At 59.8% G+C, this 18,026-nt stretch overlaps 2 protein-coding genes across 5 annotated transcripts; one reads left to right on the top strand and one right to left on the bottom strand.

Moving 5' to 3' along the window:
- Positions 1-696: 696 nt before the first annotated feature.
- Positions 697-6,150, top strand: PRKAG3 (protein kinase AMP-activated non-catalytic subunit gamma 3). Of its 4 annotated transcripts, none has more exons than XR_010987397.1 (13): positions 697-762; positions 1,659-1,698; positions 2,019-2,239; positions 2,325-2,406; positions 2,493-2,551; positions 2,800-2,845; positions 2,974-3,028; positions 3,122-3,248; positions 3,351-3,516; positions 3,669-3,706; positions 3,938-4,084; positions 4,160-4,329; positions 4,898-6,150. XR_010987397.1 is itself a non-coding variant. In XM_068138858.1 (13 exons), exons 1-13 carry the CDS (start codon positions 730-732, stop codon positions 5,563-5,565), a joined length of 1,113 nt encoding a protein of 370 aa, XP_067994959.1. In that variant the 5' UTR covers positions 697-729; the 3' UTR covers positions 5,566-6,150. The 4 variants fall into 4 exon arrangements, 3 of the variants coding, with proteins under 3 accessions (XP_067994959.1, XP_067994958.1, XP_067994957.1); XM_068138858.1 differs by having other exon boundaries at positions 4,254-4,329; positions 5,543-6,150; XM_068138857.1 differs by having other exon boundaries at positions 4,160-4,253; positions 5,543-6,150.
- Positions 6,151-6,929: 779 nt separating this feature from the next.
- On the bottom strand, positions 6,930-12,242 carry CYP27A1 (cytochrome P450 family 27 subfamily A member 1). The gene is made up of 9 exons (XM_068138855.1): positions 11,980-12,242; positions 9,725-9,915; positions 9,272-9,471; positions 8,992-9,189; positions 8,698-8,858; positions 8,196-8,362; positions 7,880-7,961; positions 7,591-7,791; positions 6,930-7,498 (listed from the first exon to the last, which is right to left on the bottom strand). The coding sequence occupies exons 1-9, from the start codon at positions 12,223-12,225 to the stop codon at positions 7,373-7,375; spliced, it is 1,572 nt and encodes a 523-aa protein (XP_067994956.1). The 5' UTR covers positions 12,226-12,242; the 3' UTR covers positions 6,930-7,372.
- Between the last annotated feature and the right edge of the window lie 5,784 nt (positions 12,243-18,026).

Raw genomic sequence — 18,026 nt, 5'->3', positions numbered from 1 at the left:
CACCCAGGGGCAGGGACGTTGCTCTTTGCACCTCACCACGGGCTAGTGTCCAACTGTTCCCCAAGTGTCAGAGCCATTTTGTCTCCTTGGCCTAGCAGGCACCAGCCTGCTCAGCCACAGCTGCTTCAGGGGCCATATGGCAGCAGGCCAAGGGGTTATCTGAACCTTCCTGAAATAGAAATAGAGGCAGGAGTGAGCTGGGGCTGGTCCCGCGGGCAGCGAAAGAGGTTTCCCCGGGACTGTGAGCCCTTGGGTGGCTTGGGACAGCTGACCGAGAGCACGACCCCAGGCAGGGCCAGCATCGGGGGCAAAGGGTCGCTAGCCGCTCTGCCTGCTGCCCAAGCCTGTGGCCGGGAGTCGGTCCCGCTCCAGCATCCCCGGGAGAGCAGAGGGATGGTGTGCGCGCTCCCGCTGGAGGGCTGCATCCTGACAGGTGCTGAGCACCACTCCTGAAGGATGGGGATCGGTGGGGTCGGGGGGTCAAGCTTTCTGCTCCCAGTCATCTCTCTGCCGCACCCTCTCTCGCATCCCCGGGGCCGCGGCCATCCACACCAGTCCGGGCCCGAGAGGTCGCTGGGCGGCGCAGCGGCTGCGGGCGACGGTGGCGGTGTCGGCTTCCCCCCCGCCCCGGCGGTGGCGGGGGCACGGCTGGCATTCCTCACTGACACCCTATCTGCCAGGCCTCCGCTAGCCGCGGCCCCAGAATAGCCGCGCTGCCCCGCAGTCAGCATGGAGCGACTCTCCGGTCCTGCTGCGTCCCAGGTACCGCCGGGGCGAGCGAAGGGCCGTCCCCGGCACTTCGGCGTGGGGAGGGATGTGGGGGGGGGGTTGTCCGGGCAGCCGTGGGGGCAAGAACGTGGAGTGCAGCCTGGCCTGCCTGCCCCGCCTGTCCCCAGCCCCTTTGGAAGATTTAGGTGACATTGGGGTAGGGTCTCCTCCGTCCAGGGGCCAGCTCTGGGCTGTTAGGGAGCAGTCCCCTGTGTCTTTGTCCCTGTGGGTTGGCTCGGGAAGGTTGGTTCTGCCACCGGTGGATTTGTGGTCCAGGGGCACTCTTCCCACCGCCACTTTGTTGCGGTAGGATCTCCTGGGGACCCAGGGGGCACAGGGTCAGCCAGCCAGCTGTGTTCAGTTCCCTCCCACCTGTGGCTGCCCACTTTCCTGGGTTATTGTTGGGTCTCCCGAGGCAGACCTGGCTCCCGGGGGCTGGGGGGACTCACGGCACGGGAGGAAGCTGGACCGGGATTTACACCTTGGGGTTGGGACAGGGAGAGGATGTTCACGGAACCAGTATGGACATGCTAGGTTACAACAGCAGAGAAGAGCTGGGGCAGGGAGGGGGAAGAGGGTGGTGGTGGGGGTTGCCATCCCCTGCCCTGACCCGGGGACTTCCTGCTGCAAGGGGGCAAGCCGGCTACCCTGGGCTGGAATCACTATGGGGGTGGCAGGCTCCAGAGATCCTGGATGAACAGGGTGCTCCCTGGGAGCACAGGGGCTGAGCATAGCCTGCATCTCTACTCTGAAAAGACTGTCCCCCCTGCCTGGCCAGGGAGAATCTGGGGCAGTTCCTGTACACAGGTGGGTTACATGCAGCACCCACGGGTAGGGAAGAGGCCAGGCTGGCTCTTGTTGACCCCTCTCACTGTGTGCCCACCACGCAGGTGACGTTGCTGGATGCTGCTGCCCACCCTAAGGAAGAAGGTGGGTAGCAGGCAGCATGTAGGTGGAGGCAGGGTGGCTGGTTTACTTATGCACTGGTCCTCTGCCCACTCTACCCATACCCCTTGTTGCCCTCACTCCTCAGATCTTAGCTCATTCCCAACAGCTCCCAGTGCTGCCCAGGCTGGAGAGCTGCAGTAATGTGTGCTGCCTCTGTGGAGCAGGGAATGGGGGTGGTGGTGGTGGTAGTCTGTGAGGAGCATCCCCTCTCACAGCATCCCCCCCTGTGCCCTGTATGTAGGAGGGTGCTGAGATCCGGTAGCACAGCTCACTGGCCAGGGCTGGGGTGGGTTTGCCTGCAGGGTTCCCAGAGACCCCGTGCCACAGGGAAGAGGAGGAAGAGGATAGACAGAGCCCAAGACCTGTCACCTTCACACTGGGCAACGAGGTACTGGGGCTAGGCCCAGAGAGTGACTTCCAGAACCCTGATGCTGAAGTCTACATGCACTTCATGAGGAGCCACTGTTGCTACGATGCCATCCCCACCAGCTGCAAGCTCGTCATCTTCGACATCTCCCTGGAGGTGACAAAGCCAGGGGATTGGTGGGGACAGGCAGGGAGGGAGTGGGCTTGGGCACCTTCTGACCCCCTCCTAACTCTGCTGGCAGATCAAGAAAGCCTTTGTGGCACTGGTGGCCAATGGGGTGCGTGCTGCCCCACTGTGGGACAGCAAGACGCAGAGCTTTGTGGGTGAGTGCCAGCAGCACAGCCTGGTCCCTTCTCCTGCCTGGCAGTGAGGGTGGGGGCAGCGCTGCCAGCCCCACGTGTCTCTGCAGGGATGCTCACCATCACCGACTTCATCAACATCCTCCACCGCTACTACCGCTCACCCCTGGTGAGTGCAGCAGGGAGGCCATGGGGTTTGGGGTGGGGTTGGGGTAGAAGGGGCACTCCCTGCTCCTTCTGGTCCCCTCTTCAGCACTGGGCCATGACTGGGAGATGCTCTGGGCCAGCCCAGCATCTGCTTGGCACTCAAGATGTGATTCCTTGCACTCACAGTGGTGGGGTGAGATGCCTGGGGAGGGGCAGCACCACAGAGTCCCCTGTGGGGCCACTGAGACTAGGTCATCTTTCTGCTCTCAGGTTCAGATCTATGAGGTAGAGGAGCACAAGATTGAGACCTGGAGAGGTAAAAGGCAGGGAGTGATGGGGTGGCTGGGCTGGGAATGCTGTGCAGTGCATGGAGGTGGGCTTTGCAGGTGCATTGCTGCATGAGGGGGCTGGGGGATCCCCTCTTCCACCTCTCTTCCTTGGCAGAGGTGTACCTGCAGGGCTCCTTCAAGCCGCTGGTCTACATCTCCCCAAGTAATAGGTGAGCACCTGCCCACTGTGGGAGAGCACATACAACAGGGGATGGTATCTGCAATACACCCCTATCCCCCTACCATATCCCCATCACCTGCAGCCTCTTTGATGCTGTCTACTCCCTGATCAAACACAAGATCCACCGCCTGCCTGTTATCGAGCCTGTCTCGGGCAACGTCCTGCACATCCTGACGCATAAGCGCATCCTCAAGTTCCTCCATATCTTCGTGAGTGCCAGGGCTGTGTGTGCACACACGGCGGGCACGTAGGGGCATGAACATGGGTGTCAGGGTGTGCATAGGTGTCAGCTCAACCCTGCCCCACCACAGGACTCCACCATCCCCAAGCCACGCTTCCTGAAGAAGACCGTGCAGGAGTTGTGTGTCGGCACCTTCCGTGATGTCGCTGTTGTGCCTGAGACTGCCCCTGTCTACACCGCACTGGAGATCTTTGTGGACCGCCGTGTTTCAGCCCTGCCAGTCATCAATGATGCTGGTACCTGAGGAGGGAACTAGTCATCTCCCCATCTCCAGCAGCTTTGGTCCCATCCCCTTCCAAAGCCCCCATCCTGCCCCCTGGGGTGCAGGGGGAGCACAGTGGGTGGTCTTCAGGGCCCCATCCCATCCCATGACTTGTCTCTCTTGCAGGGCAAGTGGTTGGCCTCTACTCCCGGTTCGATGTCATTGTGAGTACCACGCCTGTTTGCATGCCCAGGCATGAGTGTGACCCCTTGCATGCTACTGGTAGGGTGTTCATACTTGCCTGTGCCCATGCAAACCTACCGTGCATACAGTGACATGAACTTGCTGGTGCAGATCTGCCCTGTGGATCCCTAGGGCTTGGTGTCCCAGGCTGCACCAGTGTAACAGAGTGTGAGAACACTTTGGGGCATTGAGCAGGGCTACCTCTCCCACAGCATCTGGCAGCCCAGAAGACTTACAACAACCTGGACATTAGCGTGCGGGAAGCACTGCGGCAGCGCACTGTCTGCCTGGAGGGGGTCCTCACCTGCTACCCGCATGAAACCATGGAGGACATCATTGATCGTATTGCCAAGGCACAGGTGTGATGCTAGGGACTTGGCCAGCACCAGCCCCTGCTGCCCTACCTGCCTGTGACACTCTGTCTGGGCCCACAGGTCCATCGCTTGGTTCTGGTGGACGAGAATCAGTACCCGCGGGGCATCGTCTCCCTCTCTGACATCCTCCAGGCCCTTGTGCTCACTCCCGCAGGTATCGATGCTCTTAACTCTTAGCCCACGATGCTCCGTCTTTCTCCACTTGTACCTTCCATTTCTCTCCACTTCAGGTAGGCAGTGTCCCCCCTACTACTACATGCTTGTCCCCTCTGCTGGGTCACCTGCACCTTAGTTACCTCCCTGCTCAGGCCACCTCCCTCCACCCCAACTAAACCGGCCCCAGGGAATGAAGATGGCTGGGGCTGGGGTCTGGCAGTGCTGGGTGCCCAGGTGAGGATGGCAGGACCCAGGTGCTGCTTGTCTCCAGGGACACAATGATCACAGGGGATCCCTTCTAGAGTCCTGATCCCTGGTGCTTGTGAGGAAGGATGGGGACACCTTCCATGGACACACTCGCAGACCCCCATCCAGGCAGGATGTGGGATGCAGGTTTTGCAGGTCCTTGTGCTTTAGGCTAGATGAGGGTTTTGGGATGTGATACACCCCAAGACAAAAGTGCTTTTTTGACCTTGCCTCAAAGCTCTTTCCTCTGAGACCTGTGCCCTTCCAATGCCATTCCTGGGGGACACAGAAGGATCAGACCCCTGCTCACACACCCCAGACATGCTGCCCACCACTAACACATAGCACAGCATGGCTGCCCCACGAGCCATGGCTGGCAGAGCCCTCCACCCACAGCAGCCCCAAAACGGCTTGCTCCAGGGACAGGGCTCACTCTCGGGCTACGCTGGGACTGTGCTGCCTGGCTGCCTGCACCTGGCTCCATTTGCCCACTGCCTGGTGAGTCCTTGCTGGTGATGGGTGGGCATGGTGCTGGCACCCATTTAGGGGTGGACTGGGGAGGGGGGATCTGGCCCCAGTGGCCAGCTGCTTCCCAAAGTACTGACACGTTTTTGGGCTGGTGGTAGGGAACAGAGTTGAGACAGCCCCATAGCCACCAGTTCACCCAGCAGTGCCCAGTTGCTTCACACAGAAGGGGACTGGAAGTAGTGTGAAGCAACTAGGTTAGGTACACCTCCTCCCTCCCTTGCTTTCCTATCATGATGCCATCATTCACTACATCTATGGTGCTCAATGTGGGTCACCATTTCAGAAGTCCATCAGGATGTCCTCCTCTGGGCCAGCCCCCATCATAGAATCAATAAGGTTGGGAAAGACCTCAAAGATCATCATGTCCAAACATCTCCTACCCCAGGGTTTCCATTCAAGACAGGGATGGAGACAAGACTGCACTGTGTAACAAGACAGGGTGAAGGGTTGTGCTACAAGGTGCTGAGCCCAGCACCAGTGCTTGCTGGGCTCACATACTCTCTCACCCCACAGGCATTGACCGATCCTCACTCTGAAGACACTGGGGAAGTGCTGTGGTCTCATCTGACTTGCAGGCCTCTTGTGCAACCCTGGGGCTGTGGAAGGAGGCTTGGGCTCCAGAGGCTCTCCACGGGGAGGACCTGCCCACCCACCCCACTTCTGGTGCTCATCTTGAGTCCAGGGCCAGATCTTGCCAGTCTTGGGGAGGCAGGGAGTGGTGAAAAGAGGCCCCAGGGTTGCCTCCTACCAGCAAGCACATGCTGATGCTCAATGGCCACTGTGCAGCAAGCTTTGCAACATCTGCAGTTGGGCACAAGCACTTGAATCATCCTGCACAGCCCTGAGGGACTTGGCCAGCCTGCTCCCACCTTGCTGCTGGATTGGAGCACTTTGGCCACGGTGCTCAGTCGCACAGGCTCAGCTGCACACACAGGCTTGTTCATTGTAGGGTCACACTGTGTTTCCTGGCACACACAGGTGTTTCCTGGCAGAGGCACAGCCTGTGTTGGAGCTGGTGCCAAGATGGACACTTGCATGGGGACCCTATGCACGTTTTTGGGTGGACAGAGGGTATTTATTTGCTGGTCTGTTCAACCTTATTGTGATAAAGCAGCCTGCTCCAGGAACTGCTGCTTTGCCTTTGTGGGGGGTGCTGGACACGGCTCCTGCAGAGAGAGCCAGGCTGGGAAAGGGGTGCCAGCTGCTCAACAGGGCTGGAGAACGCAGCCTGGGATGCCAGCAAGGGCAGCATAGGTATAAGGTGGCACCTTTGCCCATGCGGATCAAGCCAGGAGGACAGGGACACAAGGTGTGCAGTGTTGATAGCTCCACCCTGGCAGTGGCACATGGGTCTCCTTGGGGACACTCAGAGATGGCAGCCTTGGTGCCAGCAAAATTTCTGCTGGCTGCTTCCCTCACTTCAGCTCAGGTTGCTGTGCACCAGTAAGGCGAGGGGGGTTCACTGTTAGGGTGCCCCATAACCCAGTCCTCCAGCATCCAGGGCAAGCAGCAATGCATCCCTTGTCTGCGGCTGCTGTCAGCTCTGAGACCCTGTGATGGCCCTGGGTATCAGCTCTGTGCGCCCACTGGGTACAAGGGAACTGGGCTGATCCTTCCCAGGCTGCTTCACCAGGAGCTCTGCCCACCATTCTCATGACCCATGTCAACACTTCAGTGCAACAATAACGGCTGATAGTGAAACTTCCCGGGTGCTCCACCCCCTTCCTGTGCTGGCTGGCCAGCCCTGGGCGGTGGCAGGCCTCCTCCCCAGCACTGGAGATGCACCGTGTTAGTGCTCCACTCACTCTGTCCTTTCCGACCAGGAGCAAACTCCAAACCCCTGCCAGTGTTTGACCCACTCCTGGGAGGCAGGGGGGAAAGTGAGGCACAGAGAAGTGGCTGAGGTCAAGGCCAACTGTTCAGAAAGGACCCAGACATTCTGACTCCAGGCACAGATCCACACGCAGCTACACAAGGACGGGACAAAGGAGACAACAAATGGCTGCAAGCCCCCTCCCCACTTTCCCCTGCCCCAGCACTGCTCCCAGGTCCCCAACGCAGCCCAGCTGGGTAGAAGATGAGGGGGATACAACCCCTTGTAGCATGTGAAAGGCACAGCAGTTCCCCAACCCTCCTGCTCCTTTGGGTTAGGGGGATACTAGTGCCCTAAAGGCAATGTGGGGGCATCCCTTATCCCACCCATCTTCCCCACAGTGGGGCTGGGAATCACCCAGCTCAATTTGGGCAAGTGGTGGGTGCTGGGGTGGGTTTGCCTTCCTGTCCCTCTTCATGGGGCAGCAGGAGTCCCCAGTTGGCACTCAGGGTATGGGGATGTGCACGCAATCAGGGGGCCCCCGGGCGAGCAATGAACTCCAGGTTGATGGGCTTGTCAGCCACCAGGACAATGCGGGACACAGACGTCACCTCCACGCCACGGGGATCTGGCCGCACCTCGAACGCCTGGATGATCTATAGGGAGAAGGAGGGTGGCAGTGCCTTTGAGACCCCTTGAGGCCCACATCCCAGATTATGTTGTTACCGAGGTGAGAGACTCTACCCACCCTGGCAAGGGCCAGGTGCATCTCCAGCTCAGCGATGCGGCGACCAACACAGGCACGGACCCCGTAGCCAAAGGGAATGGAGCTGAAGGGGTGGTGGGGGGAGCCGTGGCCCCGGAGCCAGCGCTGGGGCAGGAACCGCTCAGGCTCGGGGAAGTAAGTCTCATCGTGGGACATCGCATAGTGCGCCAGGACAAAGAGGGTCTGTGGGGCAAGAAGGGTGGGCGGTTAATGACCCCTGCCCATCCCCACTGAGTGCAGTGAGGGTCCCCACAGAACAGCCCCCACTCACGTTCTTGGGGAAGAGGTAGTCTCCAATGACAATGTCCTTCTCATAGAAGACCCTGGCATTGGTGGGCACCACGGGGTAGACCCTGGCATGTGGAGAGAGTTAATGAGGGAGCAGGACCCATCTGAGGACACCTGAGGTCGAGAGAGCCATAGGCAGGACAAAGGGGGGCATCTGCTGCTTGGCAGCTGCAACCCCCTCCCCAGAGAGGGGCACGGAAAGACACCTCAGCACCATGCCTGGCTGGTGCATCACTCAATGCAGGGGGAGAAGGGACTGGTGATCAGAACCCTGGGGCAGGGACAAGGCTGGGTTGTACCTCAGTGTCTCCTTGATAACAGCTCGAAGCAATGGCATCTTGGGGATATCCTCGGCACCAGGAAAACGGTCAGCAGGCACAACAGCTTTCAGTTCCTGGTACAGGGTCTCCTGGATGCCTGGGTCCCGGGAGAGGTGGTACAGTGCCCAGGACAGCGTGTTGGAGGTCTGGGGGAGTGAAGCACAAAGGAGAATGAGGGATATAGGGCTCGTGCCTGAGCATCGTTGTGCCAAGCATGGCACCAGAGAACACCTGCTCTGGTGTGCAGAGATGCCAGGGGTGAGGGGCAACAAGCACAGGGAAAACTGAGGCAGGGAGCAGATCAGAGGACAGCATCTGTACTGACTGCTGCCTGAGCATTTGCCCCGGTAGAACATCAGCCCTCCAGCCACCAGCCCAGAGCTCCTTGGGTCTGGGCAGTGCGGCTGAATGTGGCTCTGTGGCTCTCCCCCCAATACAGAGTTCAGGGGGGATCTCCCAGCAGCAACTCCCCAGCTCTCACCGTGTCTACACCGGCCAGCAGGAGCTCAGCCACACTGCCATAGACCTCATCCAGGCTGAGTCTGCCACTGGCCAGCAGGTAGCTTAGGTAGCCAGACACCTCCTTGCCCCGCTCCACCTGCCCCTCCAGTTCCTCCATTTTTCTGTCAATCAGTCTCTTGCCTGCAGGGACAGAGAGCAGGACCCAGTGCTGAGAGAGGCAGCTAAACCAGTATGTGGCCATGGACTGCCCCACTTTTGAGGGTCCCTATGGAGTCTCATCCCACCATGCTGGGCCCCCAACATCATCACTCACCAAAGGCGAAGATGGTGTCCCAGCTGTCCAGGTACCGGTCCCAGAAGGGCAGCACTTTGCGGCTCCATCGGGGCAGGACAGTAGCAAAGATGGAGTTCTTGAACATGAGGTTGATGGAGTCAATGAAGTGCTGGGTCTCGGCAGGGACCTGCTGCTTCAGGCATCCAATGCGGGTTTCAAAGAGGATATAGGAAATCCCTGTTGAGGAAAGGCCTCATGCAGATGCCTGTGGGGATGGAAAGAGTGGGGCCAAGCAGGGGTGAGGAGGTGGGTGCCCTACCTTCCAGAGCAAAGCGGTAGAGCAAGTTGGCCACGTCACCCACCAGCACCCCTGAGGGGCTGCGGCTCCGCTCATCCCGCAGTCGCACCATCAGGTCCGATACCACCTCCCCGATGGCATCTGCATACAGCACTGCCTCCGAGGGCTTCAGCAGCCGCTTGTTGAGCACCTGGCGCAGGCGGTACCAGCGCTCCCCTTCCCTGCATGGGGACAGGGCTCAGTGCCAGGGACATGGCCGGGCAGGGGGCAGAGGCTGGCAGCAGGTTCCCAATGCCTGGGTGCGTTCTCCCACCCCAGTGATCTTTCTGCTCCCCATGGCCATGCCCTTCTGTTTGGCAGGGATGTGCTGCTTGCAGGAGAGGAAAGCAATGTGGGCTGCCCCCCAGGCCCTACACCTGAGGAAGAGCCAGGAGCATCCTGACCCCCATGGAGCACAGGCAGGGCAGGACTCACTCAGTGAAGGGTCCGTAGGGCAGGTGCCGGGTGTCCCGGTGCTCCTTCCACAGGGCCATGTCGCTCCGCATGGGGTACTTGCCCTCCTGCCGCAGCAGCTGCTCCAGCACCACTGGGCTCCCAATGTTGATGTTCTCGTAATGCCCAAAGGTCGACTTCCAGATAGGACCATACAGGCGCCGGGACATCAGCTGCCATGACCAGAACATGGCAGGGTGAGTAGGACAGGGCCAGCGCTGGACCTGTATCAGTCCCTCCCTGCTCTGACACAGCCTTGAGTGTGTCTGGCATGCTCTGCACCCATTCCAGGGACTCCTCAGCACCAGCTGGGCCCAAGCACCTGTCTCTGACCCCCCCACGCTGGTACTATCCCTGAAGCACTCTGCAGGTGGCTTGAGCTGATGTCTCCAGGCACATGCTCTGTGCCAGCACTAGCCACACCCGGTATCAATCCCTGGCACAGCCTGGCACATCCCTCACCCATCCCAGAGATGCGTGGAGGGCCTGGTGGGTCTTTTGGGGAAGCAAGACCCAAGAGGGCACAGTAGGGACCATGGCCAAGCACAGGCTCTGTTGAGATGCATGGCCACTGCAGCATCTTTTGGCAGGTCCAAGGCCTGCTGCTTCCAGCATAACCCTGGCTCTGCTCTGCCTGGGGGCAATAATCCCTTTGTGGGTCCTTGAACCCACCACCTGATAAGGGTGGTTAATGATCAGGAGTGGGAGGGTAGCACCAGGCTGGGACAGGACTGGGCTGCTTCCAAGGGAGGCTGCCACCCCGGGGGCAATGCCCTGGGGCCCCAGGCTCACAGGCCAGTTAAGTATCCATTAGTGTCAGCCCCACTCTGGGCTCTACTGGCTGCAGCTCCCTTCTTCTCAGACACACCCATGAGTGCCATGCCTGCCTCATTGCTGGGGAGCACTATGACCCATTAGCACATCTCTCAAGGGCAGCTGGGCACTTCTTTTCAAGTGGATCTGCACAGGGCCACATCCAAGGGGTAGTTTCCATTAGGCTCAGGCACTGCCACAGAGCCTCTGTGGAGCGGGGCCAAGGCCAGGGGGCTGTGGGGGACCTAGCAGTAAGGCCCTGGTCCCTATTCCCTGCAGCTGAGGGGATGCATGCAATACAATCTCCCTTGGTGACTGATTACATCGCAGCCTGTGCCTGGATTCAGCTGGATTCGTCACCGCGGGGAGACGTTCCTCGTGCGTGGTGGCAGGAGGAGGGGGAGGGATAGCTGCCCCGGTGCCAGTGCCGCAGGTGGCTTGCTGGTGGCAGACATGCTGCATGGGGCCATGGGCAGCTGTGGCCTAGGTTGAAGCCTGACCACTGGCATCTGCTGGCAGACAGGACCTGACAAGGCACAGGCCTCTGAAAACAGAGCTGAAACATCCTAGCACTGCTGTGATCCAGGGAAATTTGTGTGGGCATCTGTTGGAAAAGCTGTGCTGTGCTCGGAGCCCCAAGAGCAGGAGGGAGCAGCAGGGAGCTCCTGTGCCTGCTCCCCAAGACCCTGCTGCCCTGTGACAGCCCTGTCTCCAAACAGGAGTGCCTGGTGCTTGGTGGTGCCAGGGAGGCATGATCCTGCAAGCTCCTCTGGCCACTCAGAGCTCCAGGGCACTGTAAGATGCTGCCTGGCCCGCAGCCAGCCAAGCCTATTGCTTGCTTCATCCGACGTATGAGGAAGTGTTGACAGAAGAAAACAAACACCTCTGCCTATCCCTCCTCTGTCTGCCTGGGTACCATCTGCCCACACATCTGCCCAGCCGCCTGCCCCTTAAATTGCAGCCACTCCACGCTGGGCAGCCTGAGGCTGCCAGGACTCCATCAGCTGTCCCTCGAACCCTTTACCCTCGTCTCTTTGGCCAGCTTGGAGGTGGTAGAGCAGGCTCTGGACTGACAGGAGCCTACCAGGGCCACCCGGTTCTGTGCCAGCCCCGCTTCACATCCCTCCAGGGTGCAGGGTGCTCCCTACCGCCCAGCCCCTCCTCTCACTCGCCCCACCGCCTACCCTCACCTTCTTGCCGGCATTTGTCGCCTGCCCCCCGCCTCCCTCCAAAACCCCATCTCACCCTGCCCCTAACACGCACCCACCGAAAGATCCCTTCGTCGCCCGCGCAGAACCTGCCCGGGAGCCCATCCATCCCACGCACCCCTCCCAGGCCCCCGCGCCCACGTACCCGTAACGGGGTTCCCAGCCCCCGCGCACCCCCGGTCCCCGCAGCCCCCGGGCCGGGCTGCCCCGGCGCACCTGGAGCCGGTGCGTGTGCAGCAGGTAGCCCCGCAGGAAGAGCCAGACGAAAGTCCGGAACAGCCCCGGCCCCGGTAGCTCCTCCGGTCCTTTCAGCCGCGCCGGCCCCGCCGCCGCTGCCGCCGAGCCCCTTGTCCTGCGGGGCGGCCCCGGGTTGCTGCGTCGCGGCGGCAGCGGCAGCGACTGGTGGGAGCGCAGGAGCAGTGGCAGCAGCAGCCGCCGGGCCCCGCCGCTCGGGCCCGCCATGCTCCGTCGGCAGCGCACGGGACGGGGCGGGGAAGAACTGGGGGCGGCGGGGGGCGGCACTGAGGGCGGTGCGGGGGGCGGTGCGGGGGCGGCAACCGGGCACAGGCACCGGGAGCCACGCACTGGGTACCGGTTGCTGCGCGCTGGATGCGGGCTACCGGTTGCTGCTTAGCGGGAACAGGGCACTGGGCAGTGCGTACTGGGCACCTTGTGCCAGCTAGCTGCTGCACGCCTGCTACCGGGCCACGGATACCAGCCGTGGTGTGATCGGTACCAGTTATGGCACACTGGGTACCAGCTACCGCACATCGGGTTCCACATGCCACACAACGTACTGTACACCGGTCACAGCTCACCAGCACCACACACAGTGCACTAGGTGCCAAGTACTTGGAATTTGTGTCAGCAATTCCTGGTGCTATGTACCAGGTACTGGGTGGCACACGCTGTGCACTGTGCAGTGGCATGGTACATCAGGCAGCTGCTAGACAGCACTGGCATGGCACGGTAGGTACAGCACACTGAGCACAGTGCATTGTGTGACGCTGGTACCAGGCATTGTGCATATGCAGCAGGCACTAGGCATTCATTGCTCACCAGGCACCAACACTGACTGAGACACCAAGAATCATGTGCCAGCACCAGCACTGCACTCTGGCAATGAATACTGCACCTAAGACCCTGCATGACCCACTGTGGCACAAGGCTTACTGCTGGGCACCTGCTGGCTTGAGCCCTTCTGCCCTGTCACCATGCCCTCCAGCCCACAAGTAGGGCTCTGCTGTGGTGGTGTCCAGGGCACGTTCCTTCCAGACATTCTGGCATTGCCAGCAGGCCCTGAGGCCACAGGAACAGGGCACTGCTCCTCCCAAGGGCCGCTCCCGGGGCAGGCAGTACCATGCCTCTAGGAAGGTCACCCCAGCACTGATCATTAACCATCTTATCAGGTGGTGGGTTCAAGGTCCTGAATCTGGGAGGTTTTGTCCCCAGATAGGACAGACATCTCAAAGCCCCATCAGTGGCTGTTGCCTCACCGATCCTGCATCACTAGAGTGGAAGGGATGTCCCAGATTTGGCTCCAGGATGGTGACTGATGTAGTCCCTGCCAGCGGAGCTGGGGCCGGCAATGCAGGATACGAGCACTCCTGCAGTTTGCAGACACCCGAGAGGCACCCCCGACTGGGACAGCCAAGTGTGAGCGCCTGCCGCCATCTCATGGCTATTCGCAGCCAGCTCTGCAGCTCTCCCTGCCCCAGCCGGGCCCAAATCCGAGGCCAGTGGGAAAGCCCAGTCCCCAGCCCTGCTCGGGGCTTTCCAGCCTGGCGCTCCAGCCAATCTGTGGCACCCACTCCCCGGGGCAGGGGGTGCCCCAGTCTGTTCCAGCCTGCTGCAGCTGCCGGTCCCCTTTCTGAGGACCCCATCACCTCTTTCAGTTTAAAACTGTCACCCCTTGCAAAACCAGTAAACACCCCAGGCCTTGGTACAATGTCTCTACTTTTCTTAAAACCCTCTTTATATATTGGAAGGCTGAAATAAGCTCTCCACAGAACCTTCTCTTCTCCAGGCTGAACAACCCCAACTCTCAGCCTTTCTTTATGGGCAAGGCGTTCTAGCCCTCTGACCATTTCTGTGGCCCTCCTCTGGACCTGCAGGTCCATGTCCTTCTTACAGGTCCATGTCCTTCTTACAGGTCCATGTCCTTCTTATGCTGGAGACCTTGGAGCTGGATACAGTACTCCACATAGGGGTCTAAACAGCATGAAGTAAAGGGAGAACACCACCTCCCTTACCCTGCTGGCCACACTTCTTGTTTTGCAGTCCCAGATACAGTTGGCTTTGGGGGCTGCAAGCTCACCTTGGTAGCTCGTACACTATTTTCCATCTCCTAGTATCTCCAAGCCCTTCTCTGCAGGACTGCTTTCCACTGCTCCCCGGTCCCGACTGTTCCGGTGCTAGGGCTGCCCAGATCCTTGTGGAGGACCTCGCACTTGGCCTTGTGGAAGGACAGACTCTACCAGGGCGGCTTTGGCAGCCGTGGCTCTGTGGGCCGGTCCCCGCTGCCCCCCCAGCCCAGCCGTGGTGAGGGGCTCACGGGCAGCCCGGTTGCTCCCATCTTCTGCCACTAGGCTGTGCTCCCCGCCCTCGGACCGCGGGCGGCAGCGGGGCCAGACAGGGGCTCTCGGGGCCGGTTGCCAGGGCTGTGCGAGAGGCCGGGCAGGAAGAGGCGGGGGACAGGGGGATGGGATAGTCAGGGGGAGGTGGGGTGGGTCGGGTGAGTCACACCCCTCCACAGCCACCCGACGGGGACTTCCGAAGGGAAGCGACTGGGCCATGACATCCGCAGCCGGAGGATGCTGCGGGGAGTCGGCGACCTCGCCAGCTCCAGGGAAGTCCCCCAGTGTGGGGCCAGCCCCAGCCTCAGCTTGATGACAGGTGGGGCAGAGGTGGGGGAGCAAATGTTGCGTTTATCCATGAGCATGTGGGACTAGAGGTGGCAAATTCCATCCTGTGCTTCCCTCTGCCCCGGGGATCCTGCATTTCTGCTAGTTCCACAGTCAAGTCATCAGATCCAACTATAAGTCACTAGTGGGACCTGTGGGTGCAAAGGAAGGCACCACAGAAGCCTTGCACTGCTTTGGCACTCAACTCATGCACCACACACTGCTCATGGGGTGCTGACCTCAACATGAAGGATCCTGACTGCCAGAACAGAGACAGCTTCTTTATGCACCTTGTGCAGTATTACCCAGGAGCTGCAACGTTCCCAGGGCTGCGTCAACTAACCCCCCATTTGCCCTCCCACAGCCAGAGTGGAAAGTGGGGTGTCCCAGGGGAGGGTGTCCCCTGACTCACACTCAGCAAAGCCTGGGCTATGAGAAGGCTGAGCCCTGGGGTCCTGGTGACTGTAAACCTTCAGGCCAGCTGTATGTCATTGCATTGTCACTGCCTGAGTCATGAACCATGCTGGGGCTGGTGGGGCTGCACAAGGGGAACATGGGGTGATCCGGAAGGATGGGGACAGATATGAAGCTTGGAGACAGCTGCTCTTCTGCACAGAGGGTTCAAGTGGGACCCTCTTGCTTGTCTCCCAAAGGTCTCTATCCTTTATTTCCCTCTATCTGACCCCTTGGACCTGGCTAGGGGCTTGGGAAGAGCACAAAGATTTTGAGGTTTTGAGACAAGAGGTAAATCAATGTTCATGATGGTGTTCCCTCACACGCTATGCAGGACTCAGCACCCAGCAGTGAGCCCTGCTTTGGGTTCCCCCTGTTCTGTGCCCCATGAGGCCCTGCTGGAGTAGGACCTTTCCCTGAGGACGTGGGAGTGGGACTCTGGAGTGAGCCCAAGGCTGGCGACCCGTTATCATGGGAGACGGGAGGCAGTCCCAGGCTGCTCTCAAGTGGTCCTGGCTGATTAGTGACTTCAAGTGCCTATAGAGTTATTCTAAGTCAAGTAGGGACGAAGAGGGCCGACCCGGGAGCGGCGAGACTACTGCTGGGTTTTGCTGGGGCATCCCCCATCACCTATGCCCCCTGCCAAGCTTCCTGAGGTGGGGAGGTGTCCCCCAACTCCAGCTGCTCTCCCTGTCCTTACTCCTCCTGCAAAAGGCTGTTTGCTGCAGCCCGAAGCAAACCTGATTTTATCTTCTGACTCCAGTTCCCTTGGCTGTGGGCCACGGTCGATGCCTCCCACGCAGAACTTGTGAAGCCCATTCGGAGACCCGTGCACAGAGTGGGCTGTGTACACTACCACATGACATCATGTTTACAGCCTGCAGGGGCCCAAGGACATCCCTCCCAGCCCCATCACTCCCAGCCCAAGCAATGTGTGTCCTTCCTCAGGTCAGCCAAATGGATATGCAGGGAATTGGAGCAAGCAAGACTGGACACAGAGCCATGCCTGCCTGGAGAGGGGTGATTTCAGCTTTGGTTCACTGCAGAGCAGTCTCTCCTGGCCTCAGTTTCCCCTCTCCAAGCAATGGATAGTGGATGCTGTGAGAGCAGTGATGGTGCACGACTGCTGTGGCACAAAGTCAGGCCCTTGAGTCATTGTACAGAGTCAACAACAAATTTTCTCCCTTTGGGATGTTCTCTCCAAGGTCAGAGTTGGGTCTTTGCTGCTGCTGCTTGAAACGGAAGTTGTTGTGAAAGTGCAACAACGTCTAGAGCCACAGGGGTTCACTAGGGAGTGCTAGGGCCATCTCTCCTCCCAATACTTCTTCCCTGTTTTTCTTCTCCCTCCCTCCTTCCCTCCCTCCCTTCATCCATCCAACCATCCATCCATTTATCCATCCATCTATCCACACCTGCGTGAGGCTTTTTATCTCACAGTCATCTCTCCCAATCTACCTACACATCCATTAATTGACAAATCTGTGCATCATTCCCCACCTATCCCCAAACCTATCTGCCTATCTATCCACCTAGCCACCCACCCATCTGTCATCCATCCATCCATCCATCCATCCATCCATCCATCCATCCATCCATCCATCCACCCATCTGTCACCTGTCTGTTGGAGCCCAAGTGATGCCCAGTCACCAAACAGCCCTCCTTAGGGGTACAGTGATGTCCACTTGTGTGCACATGTGTGTGTGTGAGACATGGGGGACACCCTGAGCACAAAGGGCAGGGATATCCCAAGCTATGTCCAGTCATGGGGCAGGGGCTGAGAGCTCCAGCTGGGGGAGGCAGGGGATGCATCTAATTTAAGAACGAGCCTCGTGGTCGCTGTCAGCGCTGAGTGACTCTGATCTGGGGACAGGTCCTCGTCAGCTTCGCTCACCACCCACCGACCTGACATGAAAAGGCTCTGTGCCCTGATAAGGCCCAAGACACTTGGCCCCAGAGGTGGGCAGTGCTGCAGTCGAGCCCAGGGGACCCCTGAGCCCTGGCATGGCTGTCCTCAAATTCACCATGACACCAGTACCATGGGGCTCATGCGTTTGCATTTGTGGGGGAGCTCAACCCCGGGGGCTGCTCTCTGCTTTGGGTGCTGGGTCATACCCTGTGTCACCACCACTAGCTCTCACCAGAGAAATGACTCCAGGAAGGGCTCTGTCCCCAGCATCCCCTCAGTTGTCACCATCTCCTCCACCAGCCATTACCCTGCACTGGAATCCCCCAGCTGTGAGCAGCCATGGATGGGGACCGTGTTGTTTTAATAAGATCATTCTCCTCCTGCTGTGAGGTCGCAACCCTCGGCTTATGACATCACAGTGTGCTGCCATGGAGATGCTGGGATGTCACAAACACAGCTCTATGACCTCACTGCAGGAGCAGGATATGGGGCCAACCTGGGTTTGATCGCCAGTGTCCTTGGGAGCAGAGGAGGGGAGGGACGCTGGGAAAGTATGCGGCTGCTGAGCGCTGGGGTGTTTGGGTTGGAAATCACCGCACTTTCCCCGCAGCGGGACAGGCCCTGCTCCTTCCTTCCCCTGTCCGCTCTCTCCCAGCAGCCAACCCCCCCCTCCCTCCTCACCCCTTGTGACTATGGGGCAGGGGGGCTGGAGAAGCAGGGCACCCCTGTCCCCTGCCCTTGAGGCCATACAGTGGGGAGTGGCAGCTAGAGCTCAGTTTAGGAGCAGAGTACCAGCTTAGGAGCAGAGGGAGGTTGGTGGTGGGGGTTGTGTTCTTGAGCAGGATGGGGCACTGAAGGCTGCTTTGTCCCAGAAGCAGGATGAGGACTACTTGAGGATGCTGTTGCACAGGATAGGGTGTCCTCTTGCCCAGGGAAAGCTCAACCCTATGCTGCTCATGTGGACACGGTTCCTCTTCACAGCACTCTGCAGTTGGACCCC

This window comes from Melanerpes formicivorus, unplaced genomic scaffold (assembly GCF_026170545.1).
Source record: "Melanerpes formicivorus ecotype bairdi unplaced genomic scaffold, bMelFor1.0.p_v2 SCAF_5, whole genome shotgun sequence".
Classification (NCBI taxonomy): domain Eukaryota; kingdom Metazoa; phylum Chordata; class Aves; order Piciformes; family Picidae; genus Melanerpes; species Melanerpes formicivorus.
This window is presented reverse-complemented; position numbering and strand designations above follow the sequence as displayed.

What these genes read in the sequence shown, in the direction of transcription:
- PRKAG3 (XM_068138856.1), top strand. Translation starts at nt 730, where the DNA reads ATGGAGCGACTCTCCGGTCCTGCTGCGTCCCAG. An exon ending in GCTACTACCGCTCACCCCTG is followed by an intron (nt 2,552 to 2,799) that starts GTGAGTGCAGCA and finishes TTCTGCTCTCAG; the next exon opens with GTTCAGATCTATGAGGTAGA. An exon ending in ATCGTATTGCCAAGGCACAG is followed by an intron (nt 4,085 to 4,253) that starts GTGTGATGCTAG and finishes TCACTCCCGCAG; the next exon opens with GTATCGATGCTCTTAACTCT.
- CYP27A1 (XM_068138855.1), bottom strand. Translation starts at nt 12,225, where the DNA reads ATGGCGGGCCCGAGCGGCGGGGCCCGGCGGCTGCTGCTGCCACTGCTC. An exon ending in TGCACACGCACCGGCTCCAG is followed by an intron (nt 9,916 to 11,979) that starts GTGCGCCGGGGC and finishes TGGTCATGGCAG; the next exon opens with CTGATGTCCCGGCGCCTGTA. An exon ending in GTTATCAAGGAGACACTGAG is followed by an intron (nt 7,962 to 8,195) that starts GTACAACCCAGC and finishes TCCACATGCCAG; the next exon opens with GGTCTACCCCGTGGTGCCCA.